Source organism: Mesoplodon bidens, assembly GCF_964165515.1.
Source record: "Mesoplodon bidens genome assembly, chromosome: 2".
Taxonomy (NCBI): Eukaryota; Metazoa; Chordata; class Mammalia; order Artiodactyla; family Ziphiidae; genus Mesoplodon; species Mesoplodon bidens.
The window spans coordinates 151982294-152005142 of record NC_138177.1 but is presented as its reverse complement, the minus strand read 5'-3'; the positions used below and the strand labels follow the sequence as shown (position 1 = coordinate 152005142).

The window sequence follows — 22849 nt, the reverse complement described above, 5'->3', positions numbered from 1 at the left end:
GAGTATGGCAACTCCATGACCTCGAGGAACAGAAGGCCGGAGTCCGAAGAAGGTGGCGGCCAGATAATGTAAGGCAGGCCTTTTATGTAAGAAACTGGATTTTATGCTAAATACGGGGAACCAGGAGTGATTTATAAGCAGATTTATTTTAAAAGCTCTAGCTGCTCTGCGGTAAATGATTTGGAGGTGACGAAAGCGGAAGCCTGTGTCAGAACTGGAAGTAAAATCCTAGCGTCCTGACTTCAAGGAAGTGCTGAGTATTTACTGAACAAGCCTGATATGCCAGGCTGTTCTAAGCGCTGAAGATGAACACAGTTCTTGCTTCCGTGGGGCTCCACACTAGTGGACAGGGGTAGAAAACCGCACGTATGACGGTTCACACAGGTCTTAATTTCAAAGGCTGATATGGACCCTGAAGACTGCCTAGTGCAAGCTCCCTAGCCTGAGCGAGAATAATTTGTACTGCACTTAGTGTAGCCAGTGAGCAGGATGTCCGTTGACCTTGAGCAAAAAATGCCGAGTTTTTCCTCCCGGCTCAGCACCCAGGGAGAGTCAGGTGAGCTAACAGCTGGCTGACGTACGGGTGGTCTGTAAGGAAGGAGGCGCTGGCCACCCACGCAGCGCCCAGTTTGACGCTGGAGGTGGAGAACTTCCGGGGGCGGGGCCTGGCCTCGGTCGGCTTTTCCTGCGCCTGCGCCGGAGCCGAGACCCTCCGAGCAGGGACTAGGTTCGCCGGAACCCCGCGCTCCCGACTTCTGCTTCCGGGTCGGAGCCATGGCGGTGGCAAATTCAAGCCCTGTCAATCCCGTGGTGTTTTTTGATGTCAGCATTGGCGGCCAGGTGAGGTCCTGACAGCCACCCAGCCCACCGCCGAAGGGAAAGTGCACGGGGTCTGACAGGCAGATTTCATCCCCTCACCAGGGGTAACGGACTCGGAAAGCCAGAAAGTGAAATTGGACCAGAACCTACCGATCCGCGGGGCGGGCTTGGGGAGGAAGGGAGGAAGGAGGAAGAGGAGGAGTCTTGCCCGTCGTGGCGCCCCGCTTGCGGAGGGACTGGGTGGAAAACTAGCGTAAGCTATGGAGGCGGAAGTGGGAGAGACCAAGCGGCATGTGGGAGGGAGGGTTCCCTGCTCGGTGAGGCCTTCACGGGCTTGGACTGGGCTTTCTGACCGTCTCCCGCCGGTTGCAGGAAGTTGGCCGCATGAAGATCGAGCTCTTTGCAGACGTTGTGCCTAAGACGGCCGAGAATTTTAGGTAAGGAGATGTTCCAGCTTTGCTGGATTAACTAAACCAGAAGCTGGGCCACAGTCTGGAATCGTCTGCCTGCCTCTGTCCGTCCACTCACTGCCCTTGAGATCTGATTCCTCTGGGTATCGCTCTGAATAGTCTTGACTGTTCCCGTGTCAATTTATGTTGTTAATCTGTATGCCTGATTGTCTGGACATCTGACTAGCCTGTAGGTGGGCTTGCTAGCGCCGATGCCTGTGCCCTCCCCTCCGAGGTTAGGAGCGCTCACAACTGTGATGCCATGGTGACTGAATCATTCACTCCTTTCCCTTTCAGGCAGTTCTGCACTGGAGAATTCAGGTCAGTCTCAGACGTGGTTGAGTTCTCTGCTTTCTCCTGAGGGGTGTCCTGGGGCTGCAGTGAAGGTATTGGGGAACCACCGGCAGGCCTTGAATGATTGCTGGTGACAGTAATAGAAGGTAATCCCCCACGGGTCTATCCTCAGTTCATTTGTCTTCTTTATCTCTCTTCTCTGACCATCTTTAGGAGAGTCTCTTTGGTTCAGGTGTGTGGTAAACTGGAAAGGCCTATGATTACCTGTCATCATTCCAAGTCTCTTTCTTTTTGGTTATAGAAAAGATGGGGTTCCAATAGGATACAAAGGGAGCACCTTCCACAGGTAAGGCCTTTGGCAAGCCATACTGGGGGGCTTTTAGGAAAACAAAATGGAGGATAATTCTTAGATCTTGAGAAGGGATGTTTTTGTGAACTCAGCAACTGATTTGAAGACTTATTAAAAGCCAAAGTGATAAACATTATATTTTGAAATCAATGTTATTCTAAACTACAGAATCTTCTCTCAGTATGCTTTGTTCTCTGTTTCAGGGTCATAAAAGATTTCATGATTCAGGGTGGAGATTTTGTTAATGTAAGTATTGTTCCTTGCCTATTAAGGACTTATATGTTTGGTTTTTTGTTGTTATTGCAGCCGCTGCTGTTTTTACTTCAGGGACCCAGTCTTAAGGCTTGAGAACAATGGCCAAGTTTGATGGGGGAGAGGGTGGGGATGGGAATGTCCTTCGATGGCTACTACTCATTGCATCACTAGATGACAGATATCAGCACTTTGAGTCACTGACTTCCAAATCTCAGCCTTTTAGGGCCAGAAAGTGAACTTTCCCAGCATACCAGTAGATGATCCATGACAGACCCAAATTAATTGGTCACATAGAATTTAGCTAGAAATCGGATGCAATTTGTTTTTTCTAAATGGTTGTTAAGTCCCTTTCCAGTGAGCTAAATGCTTATGCCCCATTTTCCAGTCCACTTCTGGAAAGCTGAGTGTTTTTGTTGTTTTTTTTAAGATGTTGGGGGTAGGAGTTTATTAATTAATTTATTTATTTTTGCTGTGTTGGGTCTTCGTTTCTGTGCGAGGGCTTTCTCTAGTTGTGGCAAACGGGGGTCATGCTCCATCGCGGTGCGCGGGCCTCTCACTATCGCGGCCTCTCTTGTTGCGGAGCACAGGCTCCAGACGCGCAGGCTCAGTAGTTGTGGCTCACGGGCCTAGTTGCTCCGCGGCATGTGGGATCCTCCCAGACCAGGGCTCGAACCCGTGTCCCCTGCATTAGCAGGCAGATTCTCAACCACTGCGCCACCAGGGAAACCCCTGAGTGTTATTTTTAATCAGAAGTTCATTAGTGGGAAAGGAATCAGAGCAAGAGAGTTCTGGAAGGATGTTTTCCCTATTCACTGGGAGAGCCCAATGAACTAATCCTTCACTGCTAAGCATGACTTTATTGTGACGAGACTGTATGTATCCTCATATCAAGCCTCCTGCGCTTCCTCCAACCTTGGAAGGTGCTGAATAAACCACATTTATGCTTTCTTAAGCCCACTTGTCTCCTTACCCACCCACTTCTGTGCATGACCTTTCTTATTAATATCATTTGGTTAGTCATGATGCTGTTTTCTGGGATTTAGGAGACTTTCTTTCTCCTTTATATGTAAATTTAGTTTGACTCTGGGGAGTTTTTTAAGATCTCTCTTTCTTATCTAGGTAAGTTTACAAAGTGGCAAATTTGGGGCTGAATCAAAAACATATGTGTTTTGTTTTATCTGTTTGATGGTGCAAAACTGGGAGATTTTAACCAAAAAGTGTTCTCTTTAACATATGGAAAGTAGGGGTACATGAGGCCTGAGTTTCTCATGCAGCAGCAGTTGGTTGGAGTCAAGCAACTGCTCCCTTTAGCACGGTGTGTGTCCTTATTATTAAACCATTTGCTTCCCTTATTTATGTCATCTGCCCCTGTAGGCATTTGAGTTTGCAACACCTGGTCACAACTGATCATAGAAGGGCTTGGGGTGACCATATACTTTTTTATTGGCTGGTAAGAGGGCTGAGAAGCTATTCTCTGCCTTCTTTCCTTTCTTCCCATAGGCTCCTATATTGCCATATTGTCTTAGCAGGGACAGGACCAGCTTCTTATGGGTCATTGCCAGAATCTTTGCCAGGCACATTTGATCACTAGCTGATAGCCCCAGGGTTAGATAGTAGTTGGTTAGCCAGAAGGCTGAGTGTCAGAGAGAAGCAATTACTCAGAGCTACCCTTAGGGCAGAAAAAATGGAATGAGCAAGAGGCAGAAGAAGCAGGATTTGAGACCTTCTAAAGTTGGACCAAGAATATTTGTTTGTTTTAATAATATTTGTTTCTGGTTTTTTTCTGATTGCAAAAGAAAAGTACAAAAATGAAAATAAATCATCTCTCAAGGAATCTCACCTCCCAAGGAATATACTCTTGGCATTTTAGTTTAAAGCTGCCTGTCTTATCATTGCATATATATGTGTGTCAAATATTATTTTTAACAGACTTAAGATCATATGTGTGTTTTAACTTTTTTGTGCTTGATAATTGTCTGCGTTTTCCCTTGTTATTGTCTTCTTCCAAAACAATCTTTCTAATAGTTACCTAATGTTCCGTTATGAATAGACAATGAATCTGTTTGATCAACCCACTGTTATTGAAGATTTAAGTTGCTTTCTCTTGTTTGCCCTACAATTCATTTTGTCATTTTCCCTACTGTGGCTTCTGGAGTGCAATAGATAGTATGATTATATAGAGAATGATGTGGTAACTCTTTTGTTCTCTAGGTTTATTGGGAAATTGGAAATGAACATGTTTTCCTTCTGTGTGTATGTATGTATATATTTATGTGGAGTTAAAGGTATAGTAGCTTACGTTTACATAGGGCTGTATGGATTGCAGAACACTTTTCTCATAGACACTGATTGGATCTTTATGGCAACGGTATAAGGAGTAGGTGATTGCATCCTCACTTGATAGTTGAGGAAACTGGGGCTCAGAGATAGGAAGTGACTTCCCCAGCTCAATAATGATAGAACTGAAACTCAAATCCAGTCTTTCCACTATACAGAGCTTGCCTTTATTGATAATTTTTTCAAATAAATTTATTATTTATTTATTTATTTATTGGGTGCGTTGGGTCTTCGTTGCTGCATGCGGGCTTTCTCTAGTTGCAGCGAGCAGGGGCTACTCTTCATTGTGGTGCGCAGGCTTCTCACTGCGGTGGCTTCTCTTGTTGCGGAGCACGGGCTCTAGGTGCACAGGCTTCAGTAGTTGTGGCACGTGGGCTCAGTAGTTGTGGTGCACGGGCTTAGTCGCTTCACGGCATGTGGAATCTTTCCGGACCAGGGCTCGAACCCATGTCCCCTGCACTGACAGGCGGATTCTTAACCGCTGCGTTACCAGGAAGGTCCCAATAATTTTTAGTCAAATAACGATTTGAATTTGAGAGTTTTCTTTTCTTCCTTGGCTTATGTTAATTCCCTTTAGTAGTCTTTGCTCCAGTAAGGGCCCCTTGATTCTACACTAGGTCAGTGTTTCCACATTCCATCATGTACCCAATTTTTTTTTTTTTTTTTTTTTTTTTTTTTTTACTGCGTTGGGTCTTCATTGCTGTATGCGGGCTTTCTCTAGCTGAGGCTAGTGGGGGCTACTCTCCTCTAGTTGTGGTGAGCGGGGGCTACTCTTCATTGCAGTGTGTGGCCTTCTCATTGCAGTGACTTCTCTTGTTGCAGAGCACGGGCTCTAGGTGCACAGGCTTCAGTAGTTGTAACGCGTGGGCTCAGTAGCTGTGGCTCACGGGCTCTAGAGCACAGGCTCAATTGTGGCGCACAGGCTTAGTTGCTCCGCGGCATGTGGGATCTTCCCGGACCAGGGCTTGAACCCGTGTCCCCTGCACTGGCAGGCGGATTCTTAATCACTGCGCCACGAGGGAAGTCCTAATATTCTTTTTCTTTACTAACTGGCTGGGAGAGATTGGTCTTTTGGCACTCTCTCTATAGTACCTTTAAACCCCAGGGATTCTATTTAAGGTACTGCAAATATGGCCTTGGTCAAGTTGCTTTATTACCCTGACTTAAGTTTGCTCACCTGAAAAATGGGGAAGATGATAATGCTTACACACAGAGTTACTGGAAGAACAAAGAGATAACACAACTAGAGCTAGTTTAAGCATAAATTGGGGATTTATGACAAGGTGTTTCCTGGAACCCAGAGGAAGAAATAGATCTAGGAACTAGAGAGCCACAGAGCCAATGAGTCCCTTCTCTCTGTTTCTCTAGCACTCTCTACACATGTGTTGCATTCTCTTTTTCTTCTCCAGTCCACCTTGAAGAAGATAGTTATCTCCAGCTTCCAGGTTTACATGATACAAGTTCAACCTCGAGAGCAGCTATTCTACTTCATGTTTCCCAGAGAAGGAACTCTAGTTGGCCCTGCATGAGTTAGGCATCCTCCCCTGGACCTCCCCTGACTTCAACTTTGACCAGGAGGGTAGTATCCTGTTGTATAGATTACACTTCCAAGAGCCCACCCACCTGCATAGTTGGGGGAGTGGAGCCATAGACAGTTAACTAGATTCTCTTATATGACTGCAGGCATGAGAGTCTTTGGGAAGGGCATCGAGGCATCGATTATATATGTGATCACTGTACTGCTGTCCTCTGCTTTGCTTGTGTCTTAGCCTATCTTTCTAGAGGTCCAGCTGTGACCTGTTGTTTTTTTTCCAGCCCATGAGATGCCCTGACCAGGTTGTGGGCTTCACGTTCCTTGGATGGGGCTTGCTTTGATTGCAAGATAGGGTCAGAGAGGTGTGGCTCCCAAAGTGACCTTCAAGAGTAAGAGGACTTTAAAGCAGTGAGGCTTGGAGTGCAACAACTGCTTCCTCTGGGCTCTAGGCGCCAGTGCTCACAAGTTGCTAACACTTCTCTTCTCTCTGCTCAGGGAGATGGTACTGGAGTCGCCAGTATCTACCGGGGGCCATTTGCAGATGAAAATTTTAAGCTTAGACACTCAGCTCCAGGCTTGCTTTCCATGGTAAGTTGGGACCAGTCAAGGCTTTGGGCTAGATTTATAGCCAGCTGACTTCTGGGTCACTCTTGAGGCCCAGTGCTGTCTCTTGGGATGGAAGCAAATGCTTTCCTTCCCTTGCTTGACCCAGGATTCACCTCTGTACTGCTCACCTCTTTCCTCAATCTGGTTTGATTTTGTTGGGCTGGATCCACTAGCAGGCTGGGGAGCCAAAATTGAAATCTGTTGTGTGTTTTCTTACTTTGTTTGAGCCAGAACATGTGGTTGGGCACTCAGCCTTGCTGCTTAGAATGTAGCCAGCTGTGCTTTCAAGACCCAGTGTTCACGCCCCTATCACACCACTCACCAGAACTCTCACAACACCCATTCGTTTACACTGCCTTCTGGCTGGTCACCCCTTTCAGCTCACTCAGCACTCCTCCTTCCCCATCCCAGTACCCTTCCTTCCCATTTATAACCCCACTCACCCATCTCATTCCCCTTTGACCATCCCCCTGCCCACCTCCTTCAGCCCCTCATCTACACACCCCCACTCGCTCCCCCTTCACTTGCCCTTATTCACCCCTCCTCATTTCCCCTTACCCCTCTCACCTTGCTTCTCTTTCATTCTTCAAGCCTCTCCCTCCCTCCTGTCATCACCCATTTCCTTCTGTCAGTGCCCCAAGTCTCTCTCCCCCAGACCCAATATTTACATGCACACATTCTCTGTCCTGTTTGCCCACTCTTCCACTCATCTACTCAGCCATTCATCAAATAAAGATTGTTGACATACACTGTTTCAGGCCTCATGGTAAGGCATGAGGATACAGGCCTGATCCCTGGCCTCGTGACATTTAACATCTAGCGGGGGAATCGCACATGCAGAATGATGGGTCCAGTATAGTATAATTCATGCCATCGGTGTAATAAGGGGAGGGTACCTCAGTGTATGTAAAAGTACTGTGAGGGCCCCAAGGAATGAGAGTAAATGCTGCAAGGATCCAAAGAAGTTCTCTACCAGGTGGCATTTCAAGTCAAGCAAACGGCCTAGACAAAAGATGTGTGACCATGAAATAGCAGGGTGGCATGGGCAAGGGACAGAAAGTGAGGAAAGTGATGTGCATGGGGAGGGAATGACTAGTAGAGACCACCCGAGAGGCAGGTGGGTGTAGGGCTTTAAATGCCAGAATAAGGATGAGGTATGTGGACCTTATTTTATAGGATATGAAGAGCCATGCACTTTTTTGGCAGGGCTGATCACCTTGGTGTTTTAAAACAAAGACCCTGGCTGCAGTGTGAATGGAAGACAGGAGTGGAGAGGGTAGGGCAGAGAAGCCAGTTAGGAGGCTGCCATAATAATTGGGTGAGCCTAGCATAACAAAGAGTGCACAAGTCTCTTTTAGGGAAGTGAGGCTGGGCAAGCATGGGTAAAGAGTGCAGAAGTGGCTTAAGTGGGCTTGGATCATCGCCATGAGGACTGCATGCCACTACGTTAGCATCTGGGGAGGAGTCAGAAGATGGAAGGAAGCCTTGGTCTCTGCTCCCTTCAGGCTGACACTGGTTAAGTTGTGTTGTCACACATCTGGTAGCATAATTGTTTTTGCTTCCATCCTCCACTAAACCATGCATTCCTCAAGGGCAGGGACTGAGTCTCATTGATCTCCAAGCCTTAATACCTGATATAGCAAGGTGCTGAGCAGATACTGATGAATGACTGAAAGATAATCAGAACAAAGGCTGATGTTGAGCACATACTCAACAACACTTTATGTGCATTAATTCATTTTACTTCTCTCGTTATTCCTTTGAGATAGGTACAAATGAGGAGACCGAGGCACAGAGAGGTTATGTGGCTAATCTAGGTCCCAGTCAGTGATGGAGCTGGGATTCAAGCTCAGTCATCTGGCTCCAGAGCTTCTTCCTTAAACCAGTAAGCTATCCTGCCTGGAAGAATGGATAAGTGAGTGGCTAAGGGCAGAGAGTTCCCTGAGCTAAAAACACGTGTTGTCTGACTGTTTTCACGCCTGCTTGCTAGTAAGTGTTTATACATTGAGCAGCAAGATAGATAGATAGATAGATAGATAGATAGAAGAAACAGAAAGAAGGGAGGGAGGGAGGAAGGAAGGAAGAATTGGGACCACTGAGGAGTCTACCCTCATTCCAGAGGGTAGGTCTATTCTGACTCGCTCAGGCTGTCCCTTGCTTTCATATGTGAGATGTTCCTGCATGCATGTACGAAAACCCCAAATAGCCTCATCTCACATGGGGAATTTCTAAAGTATAATGTGACATCCCTAATTAGAGCTTACCCCTAGACAATGTCTTTAATGTATTTCATATACATTTTTATTCCTTCAGTGTTTAACACAGGCTCAACCAATTTAATTCCATTAAGCATCCAGTTAAGGCTGGTGACCTATCTAATGATTTCCAGTGTTGCCTCTGTAGTATTACTTTGATGAGACCTGTGCTCTTAATAGTACTAGTTCTTTCTGTTTTCCATTTTCCATTAACTTTTTTCCAAAATAACGTAAGTATGCATTGAAATACTCACATAGTCACACAGACATTGTGGTAAGGCAGTGCTGCTGAAACGTGATGTGGGTTTGCTGATGGCTTTGCGTTGTAATTATAGACTGTTCTTTTATAATGTATTGTGAAATATAATGATATAAAGACAATTTCAAGGGAGGAAAAGGGAAGGGATATGGCTGAAGAATTTGAGATTCTTGATTTAAAAAACTTTTACCGATAAAATTCAATAATAAAGGATTTGGGGTGTAGCTGTAAAAAAACAAATGTCATTGATAAAATGTAGTCTTTTTTTCTAGCATAGCAGCTTCTTGCCCCTTAAATTTTCTTTTTACCATTCTTAAGGGACAGTACAGAGTCATTCAGACTAAGTAGCTTATGGCACAGGCAACAGGCTTTTTCTCAGCTGGTACCTAATTTGTAAGTGTAATCCAGTTATTACTGGTTTTGGACTAAATACAGCAAATCTGGTTCTATAATCAATTGTTCCCATTATAAAAATTCACACCATAGGAGGGCAATTTCTGCCCTCCTTGAGGGCAGAAATTGTGTATTCTGTTCCTCTCTGTATTCCGTTCCTCTCTGTATCCTTGGGTGTTAGCTCATAGTAGATGCTCAGTCAGGTTTGCTGAAAGAAAGCATGGAGGACTCAGGGCTACAGGCTCTTTTCGGAGTTTTGTCCTTTGGCTAACATGGCCAGGAAAACTCACTGCAAATATATTTGGTTTCCATCAGGCAAACAGTGGTCCCAGTACCAATGGCTGCCAGTTTTTCATCACCTGCTCTAAGTGTGATTGGCTAGATGGGAAGCACGTGGTATTTGGTGAGTCCTATTCCTGTCCTAGTCCAAGCCCAATTCACCCAGAGTGGAACTTCTTATGGCACTGGTCCCCTGACTCTTGTACCAAGAGTGCTCGTCAGGTGTAACTGCCCTGGGTAGTAGTAGGAAAGGTGGAAGCCACGGGAGGTGGGGAGGATTTGCGGTTAGAGAGCTAGAGGGGGAGACGAAGGGGCCATCTGATGTAGTGAGTAACCACCTGGGCGATAGGTGTGTCTGAGGGGGGATGGTAGCACTTAAGAAATACCACACAGAGGCAGCATGGTATAGTGGAGCTTTGCAATTGCTCAGACCTAGTTTTGAGCCCTAACTCTGCTACTTGCCACCTGTGACCTTGGGCAACATTTCACTTCCACTGAATATTAATTTTCTGATGTGAGTCTGAGGATCAAATGAGATAATGGCTGAGAATGGGCCTTGGAGGCTGGAAAGTACTGTGCAAACGGGAGTAATAAAGTCTAGCTCATACTCTTCCCCCAGGAAAAATCATTGATGGACTTCTGGTGATGAGAAAGATTGAGGTGAGTCCTGTTTTGATCTCCTGTTTCTCAGCTATTCTGGCCTAGTACTACTGCACTAGTGTCGAGGAGCTGGAGGACCATGAGTGGGGCTCTGGCTAGGCCCAGGCTTCACTCCTCCAGTTTCAGGGAGGAGGAGAGGGAGGAGAGATCATGTACCTGCCAAGTGTTCTGGGCCCTCAGCCTCTCCGGTGCGGTGCCTCCTGAGCTTTGGCCTCTGGTGTCTCCTCCATCTAGTTGAGAAAATCCTCCTCAGCATTATACTCAAGGTCCTTCATGATCGGGTCCCTGCCTCCCTCTCCACGACCCCTTCTGCCACTGCCACTTCCACATTCTAGTCCCGTCAGGCTACGAGCCCTCCTCTGAACACACATACACGTCCCTGCCTCTTGCTCCTTCCTGCCCTCAAGTCTTTGCTCAGGCTGTTTCCTCTACCGAGGTGTTCTCCCTTCTTTTCCTCCTGGTGGGATCCCATCCATCCTTCTGGGCCCAGCTCAAATATCCCCTGTTATGAGAATCCTTCCCTGGCCTGTGCAAGCAGCAGTTTAGTTGCTTCCTCACCCTGTATACAACTCTCTCTTATGACTTACTGCATAGTTACATGTCATGGGTTTGATGTTTTCTGAATGTTGTACATTTTCTCTTTGATATGTATTATGTTCTCCCCCCGTCTGCTAGGCTACAGACTGTTGTCAGATCAGCCTGTTAGGCTCTCAGTCCTTAGCCTAGTGGCCTGCGGGCATCAGTAAGTGTGTGGTGGGGGAGTGTCTGAGTGGAGGAGTCACCACTGTGCTTTCTCTCCTAGAACGTTCCCACAGGCCCCAACAATAAACCCAAGCTGCCTGTGGTGATCTCACAGTGTGGAGAGATGTAGTCCAGAGGAAGACTGAATCAGGTAAGTGTGTCCTTCTTGAGCAGGAGTCAGCACCCCAGAGAAGGCAGCATGGTCTAGTGGAAAGAACTTTAGACCTGAAGACACGGGATTGAGCCCATTTCCTCTCTGCCTGTCCTGGGAGAAGTCACTTCCCTTTCTTGAGCCTGTTTTCTCATCTGCCATATGGTGATAATACGTATCTCCTCGGGTCACCGTAAGCATCAAAAGAGAAAGGGTTGGTAGGACGCTTTACTTTTCTAACACTTTATAGTTTACAAAGTATCAACCTGAAAACCATCAGGCACTTTCTGACAGCACTCTTAGACTCTAGTTCCATTTAGTAGTCCCGCTAGGAAGACCTGGCTCCATCCCTGGGTCACTCCCTTCTGGGACAAGCCTGGGCAGCCAGGAGACACCCCTATCATGCCTCTCGTCAGAACTGACGCTGCAGTTCCAGCCCCTGGCTTTGTATTTGCCAGCCTCATAGGTGAATGTGACACATTTCTCAGCCTACATAGACTCACTTCCTACCCGGACTTGTTACTCACTGCCTGCTCTGTGCTGGGCATCATGCTGAGCATGGGGATGGGGGAAAGAATTGAAAGGTGCCTCCACCCTTTAGGAGCTTATGGAGAATAAAACACATTCTCAGAGGTGATCACTAGTAATATTAGTGATGTTGTTAAGGATTAATAGGAGTTCAAGGAAGAAATTGATCACTTCCAGCTAGGTAAAGGGTGGTAGTGCTTTGCCTTTCTTTTCTTTTTTTCTTTTTTTTTTAAATTTTCAAACCTGCAGAAAAGTTGGAAAAGTAGTACATTGAATACCTTTTCACCTTTCACCTAGATTCGCCAATGTTTAACATTCATGTTTTATCATTTTACTTTGACATTTGTTTCTTTCCCTTCTTCCCTCTCCTCCCATTTCCATTCCTCTCCTGCTCCTCTTCCTTCTTTCCTTCCTTTCCCTTTCTTCATTTCTTTTCCATCTGGAAGTTGAGGACTTCTTGACACTTTACCCCAGAATACTTCAGCAAGCGACTCCTAAACATAAGAGCGTCCTGCATAATCACAATAGTATTGTCTATTGTACATGCTCAAACTTCCCCAGTTGTCCACAAAGTAACTTTTTTTAGCTCTAAAAAAAGAAATCCAATCCAGGTTCACATATTTCATTTGGTTGTTTATTTTTAGTTATGAAAGCAACATCATCTCCTAAAATGAGGTATGAAAATTCTCCCAGAAAACAGTTAAGGCCCTCCCCTTAACAGCTCACCCGCATCCACATCCCCATCCCACTGCTCTCCTCACAGGTAACTTGTTCATCAGTTTGATGTATGTCCATAGGGCCTTTTCTTTGCCCATCTAATTTTGGGAGTTTTTTTTTTTTTTTTTGCTGTATGCGGGCCTCTCACTGTTGTGGGCTCTTCCCGTTGCGGAGCACAGGCTCTGGACACACAGGCTCAACGGCCATGGCTTACAGGCCCAGCCGCTCCGCAGCATGTGGGGGGATCTTCCCGGACCAGGGCACGAACCCGTGTCCCCTCATCGGCAGGCGGACTCGCAACCACTGCGCCACCAGGGAAGCCCTTGGGAGGTTTTGTTTTTCCTAAGTGGCATCATACTGTTTGTTCATCACTTTATTTCCATTTGATCTTATGTCTGGAAGACTTTTCCTCCTCCATTCATGTAAAACTATGTTTTATTTAAACAAAACAAAACTGATATAATATGCTATGTTTGTAGCAAATATTTTATTTTACCTTTCTCTTAATGATTTGAATAATTATACATTCTGAGTCTTAGTTCTTTACATGTTTTGACCATTTTGTCTAGAATATATTTTAAGAAAAAACTGGCAGTAGGTTTCTTATCTTTGGTGATATCCTTTGTTAAACGGAAGTTCTAAACTTTGATGAGATCAAAATTTTTAATCTTTTCCCTTGTGTTGTGTTTTATCTTGTTTAAGAAGGTCCTTACTACCTCAATCATAATGCCTTCTGTATTTTTTCGAATGTTTCTATAGTTTTATTTGTATACTTACAAAATTATCTAGAATTTATTTTTCTGGACTCTGCCTTTTTTTTCAAATGGAGATCTAGTCAAATACCAGACCATCTTAATGAATGTGTATACCTCCATCTGTGACTTACTTTGTGTTCACAGCATCTGGCACTTACAGGCATTCAGTTAAAATTTATTACATGAGTTAATAGAGAGGGAGAATGTCAGGCATTTTAGGCAGGGAACTGGTGTGAGCAAATGCCAGGGCAGGAATGCACAAGTGTGTGCTGGAAGCTCACGTGGACTCTCTTGTTCAGCCAAATGCTCCCTTCTCAGGCCTAGTTGACACTCTGAGCTTTCTTTTCTGCCAGTACTGGGGGCCCCAGGCTCAACGTGCTTTCCCCCTGCCCTCACTGCTGGCCATTCCCTCTCCTACTCGTTTCTTGGCTGAACTAAAGTTGAGCTCATAAGTCCTTTTCCTTCTAAAGACTGACCACTGATCACCACCAGAGGACAGAAGATCACAAAAACAATAAAAGTTAGAAATCCTTTTATGTTTAGGGCCTTTTCTCTATTTTTCTGAGACCCTTACAGAAAGTTACTAGAAATACATGTTAGGAGTTTGTTTTCTGAGGGTGGGCGATCATCAGCCTTCCTCTCCTCACCCGCTATTAGCAAAGGTCACGTAAACATTTGCCCCCATAAGCCCTTCCTTTTAGCCTACAACCCCAAGCAGAACAAATTCCATGGAGGACATTTGATGCTCCAGAGGCCCTCTAGACCAGAACTTTCCAGTAGGCATTCCTTTCTGTGATGGTGGAAATGTTCTGTATCTGTGCTGTCCATTATGGTAGCTTCCAGCTACATGTGACTGTTGAGCACTAGAAAAATGTGACTGGTGTGACTGAGGGACTGAATTTTTACTTTTATTTAATTTTAGTTAAATTTAAAGAGCCACATGTGGTACCTCCAATTTAGTCTTCTAACCTTGACTTGCTCAGAATTAAATCTTTCATAGCTTATATTTAGAGACAATACAGTAAAAGCAGTTATATCACTTATTGAATATTTCTTATGCTCAAATTCTGAGCTAAGAACCTTACTTTAATTATCTCATTTAACTTTACCAAGTTAGAAACTCATAGGTTTTAAGGTGTTAGGGAATCTAGGTGGCAGTCTGACCTTAAGGCATTCCACAGATGGGTTCCCCACTTTGGGTTTCTGAGTAATTGATTTGGGAGAAAGTAAGGAAAAGTAAGGAAAGTAAGTAAAAGATTTGGGATTATGGTATCATTCCATCATGTTTGTTCCCAGCTGTGAAGTTACAAGCATCTCTGATTTCTAAAGGAGTATTTCAGATCCCTCAGGTTGTTTGAGGGCAGAGTAATGTTTGACAGCCAGTGTAGATGATGTTTTTAAGTCCTACTAGGCAGTATTTCTCAAACTTTAATGTACACATGAATCACCAGGAGATCTTGTTAAAGTGCTGGTTCTGATTCAGTGGGTCTGGATGCAACTTAAGATTTTGCATTTCTAACCAGCTCTCAGGTGATGCTGATGCTGACTTGGAGTGGCAAGGCTACAGGGGAATAACAGTCTGTCTTTTAATTGAGAACCCACCATATTCCAATCAGAAAAGACCCAGGAGGAGATAATCTCTTGGTGGCATTGGTCCAGCAGGAATCTACTGCATTCAAATCAAGAGATCGCCTAATCTTGCATTTAAGGCCTGTGCCTAGTCACTGGAAATAGAAGATAGGAAGGAGACGGAAGATAGGTGAAGTCACTTGATCAACTGTACCTCCCTATGAAGAACTTCCTTCCTATGAAGAACTTCCTTCCACAACTTCTTTTGTGCTTTACCTTAGGTCCTGACTTTGGTTTTAGTGAAAGTGAAGTTTTCTGTACAACTCTAGGTGTAGTAACCTCGGTTTTATCTCAGTGGGTCCTGTGAAAGCTTTTTACGTTGAATTTGATTAGGTATACATAGACGAACTTTGGGCCTCAGGATTCTCCTACCCAGTCTGAACTGGGTTCTTGGCTACTTACAACTGCATGGGGGGGGGGGGTGGGGGGGGGGCGTGGAACCTCTGTTTTGAAAACCTGAGAGTCTCTTGGAAAAGAGTGGCTGTGAGCTCTGACAGCCCTGCTAATCTCCCTGTGATCCCCAGGCCTGGTACTACCAAGCAGCAGAGATCTTTCTTTAGTTCATTGTTTCCTAAATTTCCCTGAAGATGAGAATCACATAGGGGCACTTGTTAAACCTACTAATTCCCAGATCCCCCCCTGAAGAGTCTGAGTGAATTTGAGGTAGGATCCAGGATGCTATGTTGCTTCAGATGCTTCTTATCAGAGAAATGTGGGTAACCCTGCTTTAGGTGGTGCTGGTTGAATGTTTTTTAACATTTGTCTCTTAGGAAAAAATATAATTATACAGCACCTGATTTGACAGGTATTATAGCTTACAATGAGGTGTTACTTGAGTTCAAATAGTCAGTAGGTTAAAAATTAATTGTACCTGTGGATGGTGGATATGGTAAGAGCTGTGACACTGCTGTTGGAATGACTGAGGTTTAGGAAATCCTGTCCCCCAATCTGGAATTTCCTGTAGATGTGATACATTCCTGTAGAGGAAGATTCTGAAAGACACATCGGTGGCACGTGGGCTGGTCTTTCATTAATTAAGATAGGTCCCACACTGCAGATGAGGCAACAAACTTGGAAAGCCCAGTTCCCGCCTTAAAGGGACTCACAGTCTCTTGGGGAAACTGACAATTACAGTACAGTAAAGCACTGAACTGGAGGTTTTAAGACAAAGGAAGGAAAGTGAATGCCTGTGTCTGCCTGGAGTGTTTGGGAAGACCGCAGAAGAGATGTTTCAGCTGAGTGAATGAAAGAATGGAGTTTGTCAGGGTAGCTAAAACTGGGGAGGGCATTCCAGGCAGAGGGAATAGCATGAGCAAAGACACCAAGCAGGAAACAGTAGGGAGTGTAAGGGAAACTGCAAATAATTCAATATAGCCAAAGCAGGAAGATATGAAAAGCAAAGTGTAAGAGGCGAGGCTAGAGCAGGCCAGGGTCAGCTGTGAGATCCAGTGCAGGCTGAGGTATTCATATGTTAACCTGAGGATGGGGGTGAGCTTCAGGCAGTGCCTACATCTTTCCCCCCTAGGGTGAGAGTCCATCATGCTCCTGAGATTCCAAAGGGTAGCCTGACCCTCCAAAAAGAACCAGGCCAGTAGGAGCCACTGAAGGATTTTGAGCAGGAGAACACTGTAATTGACTTTACTTACTCAGAAGATGATTCTAGCAGCAGTGTGGAGGATAGGCTGGAGGCCAGTGAGGTGTCCACTGCAGCCATCCAGGCCAGAGCAAAGAGGTTCCACATGAAAATATCCGTCTAGGGAGCACCAGAGATGTGGCAGCAAATATTTGCATGCCTGCTGGATGTGTGACACTGTTCCCTGCCCTGAAAGTCAGAAGCCCTGCCAGCTAAAAAGGGCGGGGAGGGGAGAATGGCTCCATTCCAGTCCCTCCAGTACAAAGGCAAAGCTCCCTGCCCTGTAACCAGGCCTTACACACAGAGAGATACATCACGTCCATCGAATACTATATAGCCTTAAAAAGAAAGAGGTAGATCTGTCTGTGTTGGCAGATTTCTAAGGTAAATTAAGGGACAAAGTCAAGATGTAGTACATTATATAAACATGGTGCTATTTATTTTGAATTACTCTTTCAGAAATTACTGTAGTGATAGATAGCTGGCTGGTAGTAATGGTTACCTCTGCAGAGTAGAGATAGCAAAGAGACTTTCTTTTCAGTTTATATTGTCCTGTATATGCTTGAATTTTCTACACTGGGCATGTATTTTATAATAGAAATACATACTGTATATATGTAGTTTCAAACAATCCTAGTTCCTCCCAGCCCTTCCCAGGAGCATGTAGCTAACATCAGTTTGTGAATCATTCCCTGGTCCCCTCCTGGGTGCACCCACAGTGCTTGGTTCATCTCTCTATTACAGCATTTACCACAGTGTATCATGAATATGTTGGTCTGGTTTTCTCTAGACTGAGAACTCCTTGAGGCAGGGACCATGCTGACTAACACAGTGCCTGGTCAGTGATAGAGCTTAGGTCCCGGAGCACCATGCAACTTATAAAGTGCACTTATACATTTTTGTACATTCTGCTTGAGGGCCCAGGATTAAACTTCTGTCTGAGCCTGCGGTATGATGCCAGGATCCACTGTGCTCTGGAGGAAGAGGGGTGTGGCCATGTTTGGGGGGAGGGGAACAGTAGTAACTGAGTGTACTCACCCTGTTCTTTTAGGACAGCTAACTCCAAGGCCATAAACAGAGGGTGTGGAGTTTCCTTTCTTTATAACCCTGGGACCAATCAAGGAAAAGGATTGCTCTTTGTTCTAGAGCTCCACAGAGAGCCATCAAGGTCTGGCAGAAAGCACACAGGCTTCGGAGCCAAGTAGACCAGGAAGCCCCATCACTGTCAGGCCATTAAACTCCTTGGAACCCTAGTTTTTCCCTTTGCTTAATTATAAATAATATATACTACACAGAGTTGTGAAGGGTAAATAATAAAGGAGACAGTGTATTGGCCGTAAATATTAGTTTCTTTCTTGGTTCTGTGTAACACACCTCTCAACTCTGCTGTGGGGCACCAGAGGTCTGGCCTGAGGCAGGAATCAAAGTGGGCTGCTCTTTGGGGAAAGGAGGGTTCGGGGTGTAGAGGAGAGCTGCGAGTGTTTTCTCTCATGGACTGTCCCCTCCCCGTTCCTCTGAGCTGCTTCTCTCTTCCATCTCTCACAGACCCTCCACACCTGCCATTGCAGGCCTTCCCTTGCTCGGGGTGATGCTCTTGAGTAAGATAAGCTGGATTTGGCCCCTGTGTTTGCTTCCCTGCCTGCTGCTGCCCCATTTGATCAAAAGACCTTGGAAGTATCACAGACTCAGAAGCCAAGATTTTGTGTTTAAGTTTTCAACTGTAAATAAAGTTGTTTTTTTTTTTTTTTTTTTTTTTTTTAACCGTGTGTTGTGTTCTTTTTAAATGGTTGTAGTGATAGCCCTGTTTCCTCACTCCTTAGCTCCAGCTAGGAGTACTGACTCTCCCCAGAGGCCAGCATGGGCCAGAGCCAGGCCCTTGATATGTAGAGTTGATGCCTCAGATTTACAAGCACTGGTAGCAGTCCCCTTTTAGGTTCAAGCTGATGGGGCAAAGAAGGCAAAGCCCCAGGGCCTTATGTTCCCAGTAGGTTCATTTTGGTTAGTTCTAGAGCCTGTGGGTGAAGGGTCACTAGCTTGGGATATTTTTGGATGGGAGACCATTTGGTACAATGCATCTTGATCATGATGAAGTGGAAATCATTTATTAATAGTTAAAAATCTGGGTTTGAATCCGAAGTCATTTTTTAAACGGTTGAGGTTTTGAGATGTTCACTTCCCCATTCAGAGCCTCGGTTTCCTCATCTGTAATATGGGGATAATACTACTACTTCATAGCATTGACGAAAGGGTCAAACAAGAGAATGGAGATGAGGGTAACGTGTAGACAGTAACGTGCGTTGGAAGATGTTTGTTTTGAAAGGAAATAAAAGGATAACATAAAAACATAAAAGATAAAAAGATCCCATTGAGTATAATGTTCAGGAGGTAAAGGGAGTTCCCTGGTATTCCTTTCATGAGGCAGTTTCTATGTTATCGTGTTCCTACTTTCTCCTGGCTCATGGCAGGGATGACTCATAACTACTAGCAGCAGGCTACTGCAGCAGCAGAGTAGCAGAGAGCTGAATTCTGTGATAAAATAGAACCAGGCTAAAAGTGCCATTTCAGTGTACTGGGGGACAAGAAAGGTGGTGAGATATACAAGGGCCCTATAGTTTGGATACTTGCAACTGTCTAAGTAAATGGGATTCAGGGCACACGGGGAAGAAAGGGTTGTGATCTAGTGGAGGAGAAATCTTCAAGTCACTAAACAGGGTAGAATTATAAAGAGAGGGGAAGGAGGATGAGCAGCTGGGATCCTGAGCTGACGTTCTTATGATGGGCCATTCAGTTGAATTCAGTTACACTTGGCACCTGCATTCTTTGCCAGTTTCTGTCCCGGGCACTGGAGCTGTAAAGATGAGTAAGATGTGGCCTGTGTTTGTGACAGGGGGTGGGCATGGTTTGGATTCAGTGTGGTGAGTGTTAGAATGTGAGCCCTTAAGAGGACAGGAAATTTGGTCATTTTTGTTTGTTTTTCACTGCCGTCTCCAGCACCTAGTAGCCAGTAAGTGTTCAATAAATACTTGTTGTGTGAATAATAGTGGTATGTATGAGATGCTATGGGAGCAGAGGGGGAAGACTGGGGGTGAGAGGAAGAGGCAACATTGGAGGTAAGTATTGACAGATGGGTTGGAATTAGCCAGGAGATAAGGGTGGGGAGGGCTTTCTAGGAAAAGGCAACTATGTTTGGGGGCCCAGAGTCTGTTAGAGATGGGGACAAGGTGAAAGTTTTGCAGAGGAGATTCTTGGAATGAAACCACTTGCCTTTCACATCACTTAAAGGTAGACACTGGAGCTGTGGTCACCACACTGGGCTCTTAGGGTGGCAGGGGGACTAGCAGAACCATGGCTTGGGGAGCTCCCACCTTGGAACATGAGATGGATTTTGACATGAACTGTTGCTCCTCCAGTGCTTCAGTACCATCTCTGCAGTGGCAGAGAGGGGGCTACAAGGAAACTAGTTTCTTAAATCACTCATCTTCATGTTCACTGAGCATGAAGAGAGAGTTTAGTGAAGTAATTGGATGAGTAAGTAGTGATACTTTTAAGAAACATTTTAAAGGCAAATATTACAGAATTTATATTTCTGCTTGAGAAGCCATCCCTTCAAAGCAGTTACATAAGGAAAGTTACTTATTCTCAGAGGTGCTTCTGCCATTATTCTAAGTGTCTTTGTAACTCCACTTTGGGGAAAAGCTCTCAAGCCTATGGGGCACACTTTTAAATGTCCTAAGTGTTGGCAGAATTGCCTTTGAGGAAATATTTTCTTTTTAACAGTCAAAAGTCACCTGGAGCTGGAACAGATGAACAGCAGCTCTGGGATCCACCTACTTCTCTCCCTACACACTGTTGCTGCCGCAGACCTTTTTCACCTGGATTACTGCTGCTGCTGCCCAGATGACCTCTCTGTTGCCAGTACCTTCTTCTCCAATCCATTTTCTACATCACATCATTCACTTGACACATTAATTAAGATATCGTGTGTCAGGGACTATGCTAGATGCCTCAGGAACTCATAGTCTGGCAGGGAAGATATAATGAGTGCAGTACAGTGTGTTAGGAGAGGGTCTCCTAACCTAGTAACATCTGAGGCAAAACCTAGAGGATGAAGAGTTAAGCAGGCAAAGGAGAAGGGAGAAAGGAAGAATGTTATAAGTAGAGGGAATAGTATGTGATAGCTCAAAGGAAGCAGTGGCTAAAAGGTCACGTGGAAGGTTGGACAGGGAATGTGACAGAATGGGAAGTAAGTTTAGAGGTCATGCAGGGTCCTGCCAACCACATTAAGGAATCTGGACAATCCTGTGGGTGGTGTAGTCACTAAAAGATTTTAAGTAAGACAGTGTCATAATCAGATGGGTGTTTTCAAAAGAACACTGGATATTGTGATGGGGAATATTAGAGTAAGAAAGGTAGAGACACTGGCTAGGAGGCCGCAGCAGTGCTCTAAGCCAGGGGTTGGCAGGCCAGGTGTCACTCCCTATTTTTCAGTGGTTCATGAGCTAAGAATAAGAATGATTTTTAAATGTTTAAATAGTTGGGGGGGGGTTTAAATAGTTGAAAAATCTAAAGAATATTTTGTGACATAAAAATTGCATGAAATTCAAATTTCAGTGTCCATAAATTACATTTTTTTGGAACACAGATGCACTTGTTTACTGACTGTCTGTGGTTACTTTCAGGCTCTAAATTTGAGTAGTTGAGAATCTGGCCCGCACAGCTTAAAACACTATCTGGCCCCTATAGAAAAAGTGCGTACTCCTGCTCTGAGCAATGGATGATGATGGCCTACACTAAAGTAGCAGCAGTAGGAAGGAAGAAACTCTGGATTGGCGTTTAGAGAATTTTTTTAGGACTGATTCAGGGAGGCCTTTAAGGGGTGGAATTGACAGGCCTAGATGATACCGATGGGGTAAGGACTACTGCACTAGCCTCCTAGCTGGTCTCCCTACTTTCATTTTTGCCCCCTCTGCAGCCCATTCACTATTCTCTAGCCATTAAAGAAAAAAGTGCCATTCCCTACTTTCAATTCTAAAATTACCCTTCTCACTATTGCCCTTAGGTTAAGTTTCAGATAAAGTGTTCCTAATTTAACCCTGCCTACCTCTATAACCCAAATGTCTTCATTCTGGTCTTATTGGACTACTTTAGTTGTATTTGCCCCAGACCCCATCTCTTCTTGCCTCCTACGCCTTTGCATAAACCTCCATGTGCTTGGAGTCTGCACTAAACCTTCTTCCCACCGCCACTCCCAAAATGCTTTGTGCATTTGCAGCGCTGGAGTGTTGGGTGTGTTGCATGTTTAAATTTCTGCCTTTATCCTTAGACTGAATTTAAGAAGGCAGCAACTGGCGCACTTGTCCATACCCAGCAGATAGTAGACGCTTAATAAAGAACGAACTAAGGTGGACGACTTCATCTACATCATGCGGCAGCCTCAATTACAAATCGTTTGTGAAACGTGCATAGTAATCCCTATTTCACATGGCCGTTGTAAGAATAAAATGCACGAAAAATGCCTAGCGTGCTCAATAAACGTGAGGTGAAATTAAATCTGATTTGTGGCCAATACGAAAAGACGTGAATACTCAAGACAGTCCTCCTGTGCCTGGTATGATAGATCGGGAGGCAGGTCCCCACGGAGTACACCCCCGCCCTCCATATGCTGGGCAAGGGCTGCCTGATAGCTTGCGTGGTCCCCCCAAGGTGACTGCTCCGCCGTAAACCGACGCTCTTTGAATGCATACGTTTAAGTCCGTTCCAGAAGCTCTCAGCTCTGCCGCGAGTACACGGCCATTGTAGAAAAGACGGCTCTATCTGCAGTCACGGTCTGAGGTCACAAGGACCATATTTGGAGCAGGCGGGCGGGAGGCCTTCTCTTCATATGGAGCTAAGGTGTCATTGGGCCCCGGGTCAGGTAGGGTAATCCCGGCTCAGGCGTCTGGCCGGGTCTTTCCTTGGGCTAGGACACAGCCTTGGAATTCGGGCCCGCCCGGGTTGCCGCCTCGTGAAAGTCACGTTCTCTCTGCCCGTCCTCTCGAGTACTCTATGGTTCTCGTGGTGACTCTAATTCTAGTTCCGGTCTCTATGGCGGCGGCGGAGGCAGGAACAGTTGCAGGTCGGCCGAATTAGCCGCCTAAGGGCCAATGACAGTGGAGGAGTGATAGAGTATTCGCCAGTAGAAGTCAAGAGTTGAGGTCAGGTGGTAA

At 45.3% G+C, this 22849-nt stretch overlaps 1 protein-coding gene across 6 annotated transcripts; it reads left to right on the top strand.

Moving 5' to 3' along the window:
- Positions 1–685: 685 nt before the first annotated feature.
- PPIH (peptidylprolyl isomerase H) lies at positions 686–22262 on the top strand. Of its 6 annotated transcripts, none has more exons than XM_081224407.1 (10): positions 686–840; positions 1192–1256; positions 1566–1589; positions 1864–1908; positions 2115–2157; positions 6533–6625; positions 9866–9953; positions 10449–10489; positions 11292–11381; positions 12806–14896. In XM_081224407.1, exons 1-9 carry the CDS (start codon positions 775–777, stop codon positions 11358–11360), a joined length of 534 nt encoding a protein of 177 aa, XP_081080533.1. In that variant the 5' UTR covers positions 686–774; the 3' UTR covers positions 11361–11381; positions 12806–14896. The 6 variants fall into 6 exon arrangements, with proteins under 6 accessions (XP_081080533.1, XP_081080531.1, XP_081080532.1 ...); XM_081224405.1 differs by lacking the exon at positions 12806–14896 and adding an exon at positions 20421–22262 and having other exon boundaries at positions 687–840; XM_081224406.1 differs by lacking the exon at positions 12806–14896 and adding an exon at positions 14905–18181 and having other exon boundaries at positions 687–840.
- The last annotated feature ends 587 nt before the right edge of the window (positions 22263–22849 follow it).

Excerpts from the sequence above, each read along its gene's own strand:
- PPIH (XM_081224405.1), top strand. The coding sequence starts at position 775 with ATGGCGGTGGCAAATTCAAGCCCTGTCAATCCCGTGGTGTTTTTTGAT. Across the intron at positions 1,257-1,565 it reads AAGACGGCCGAGAATTTTAG|GCAGTTCTGCACTGGAGAAT; the intron begins GTAAGGAGATGT and ends TTTCCCTTTCAG. Across the intron at positions 1,909-2,114 it reads AAAGGGAGCACCTTCCACAG|GGTCATAAAAGATTTCATGA; the intron begins GTAAGGCCTTTG and ends TCTCTGTTTCAG.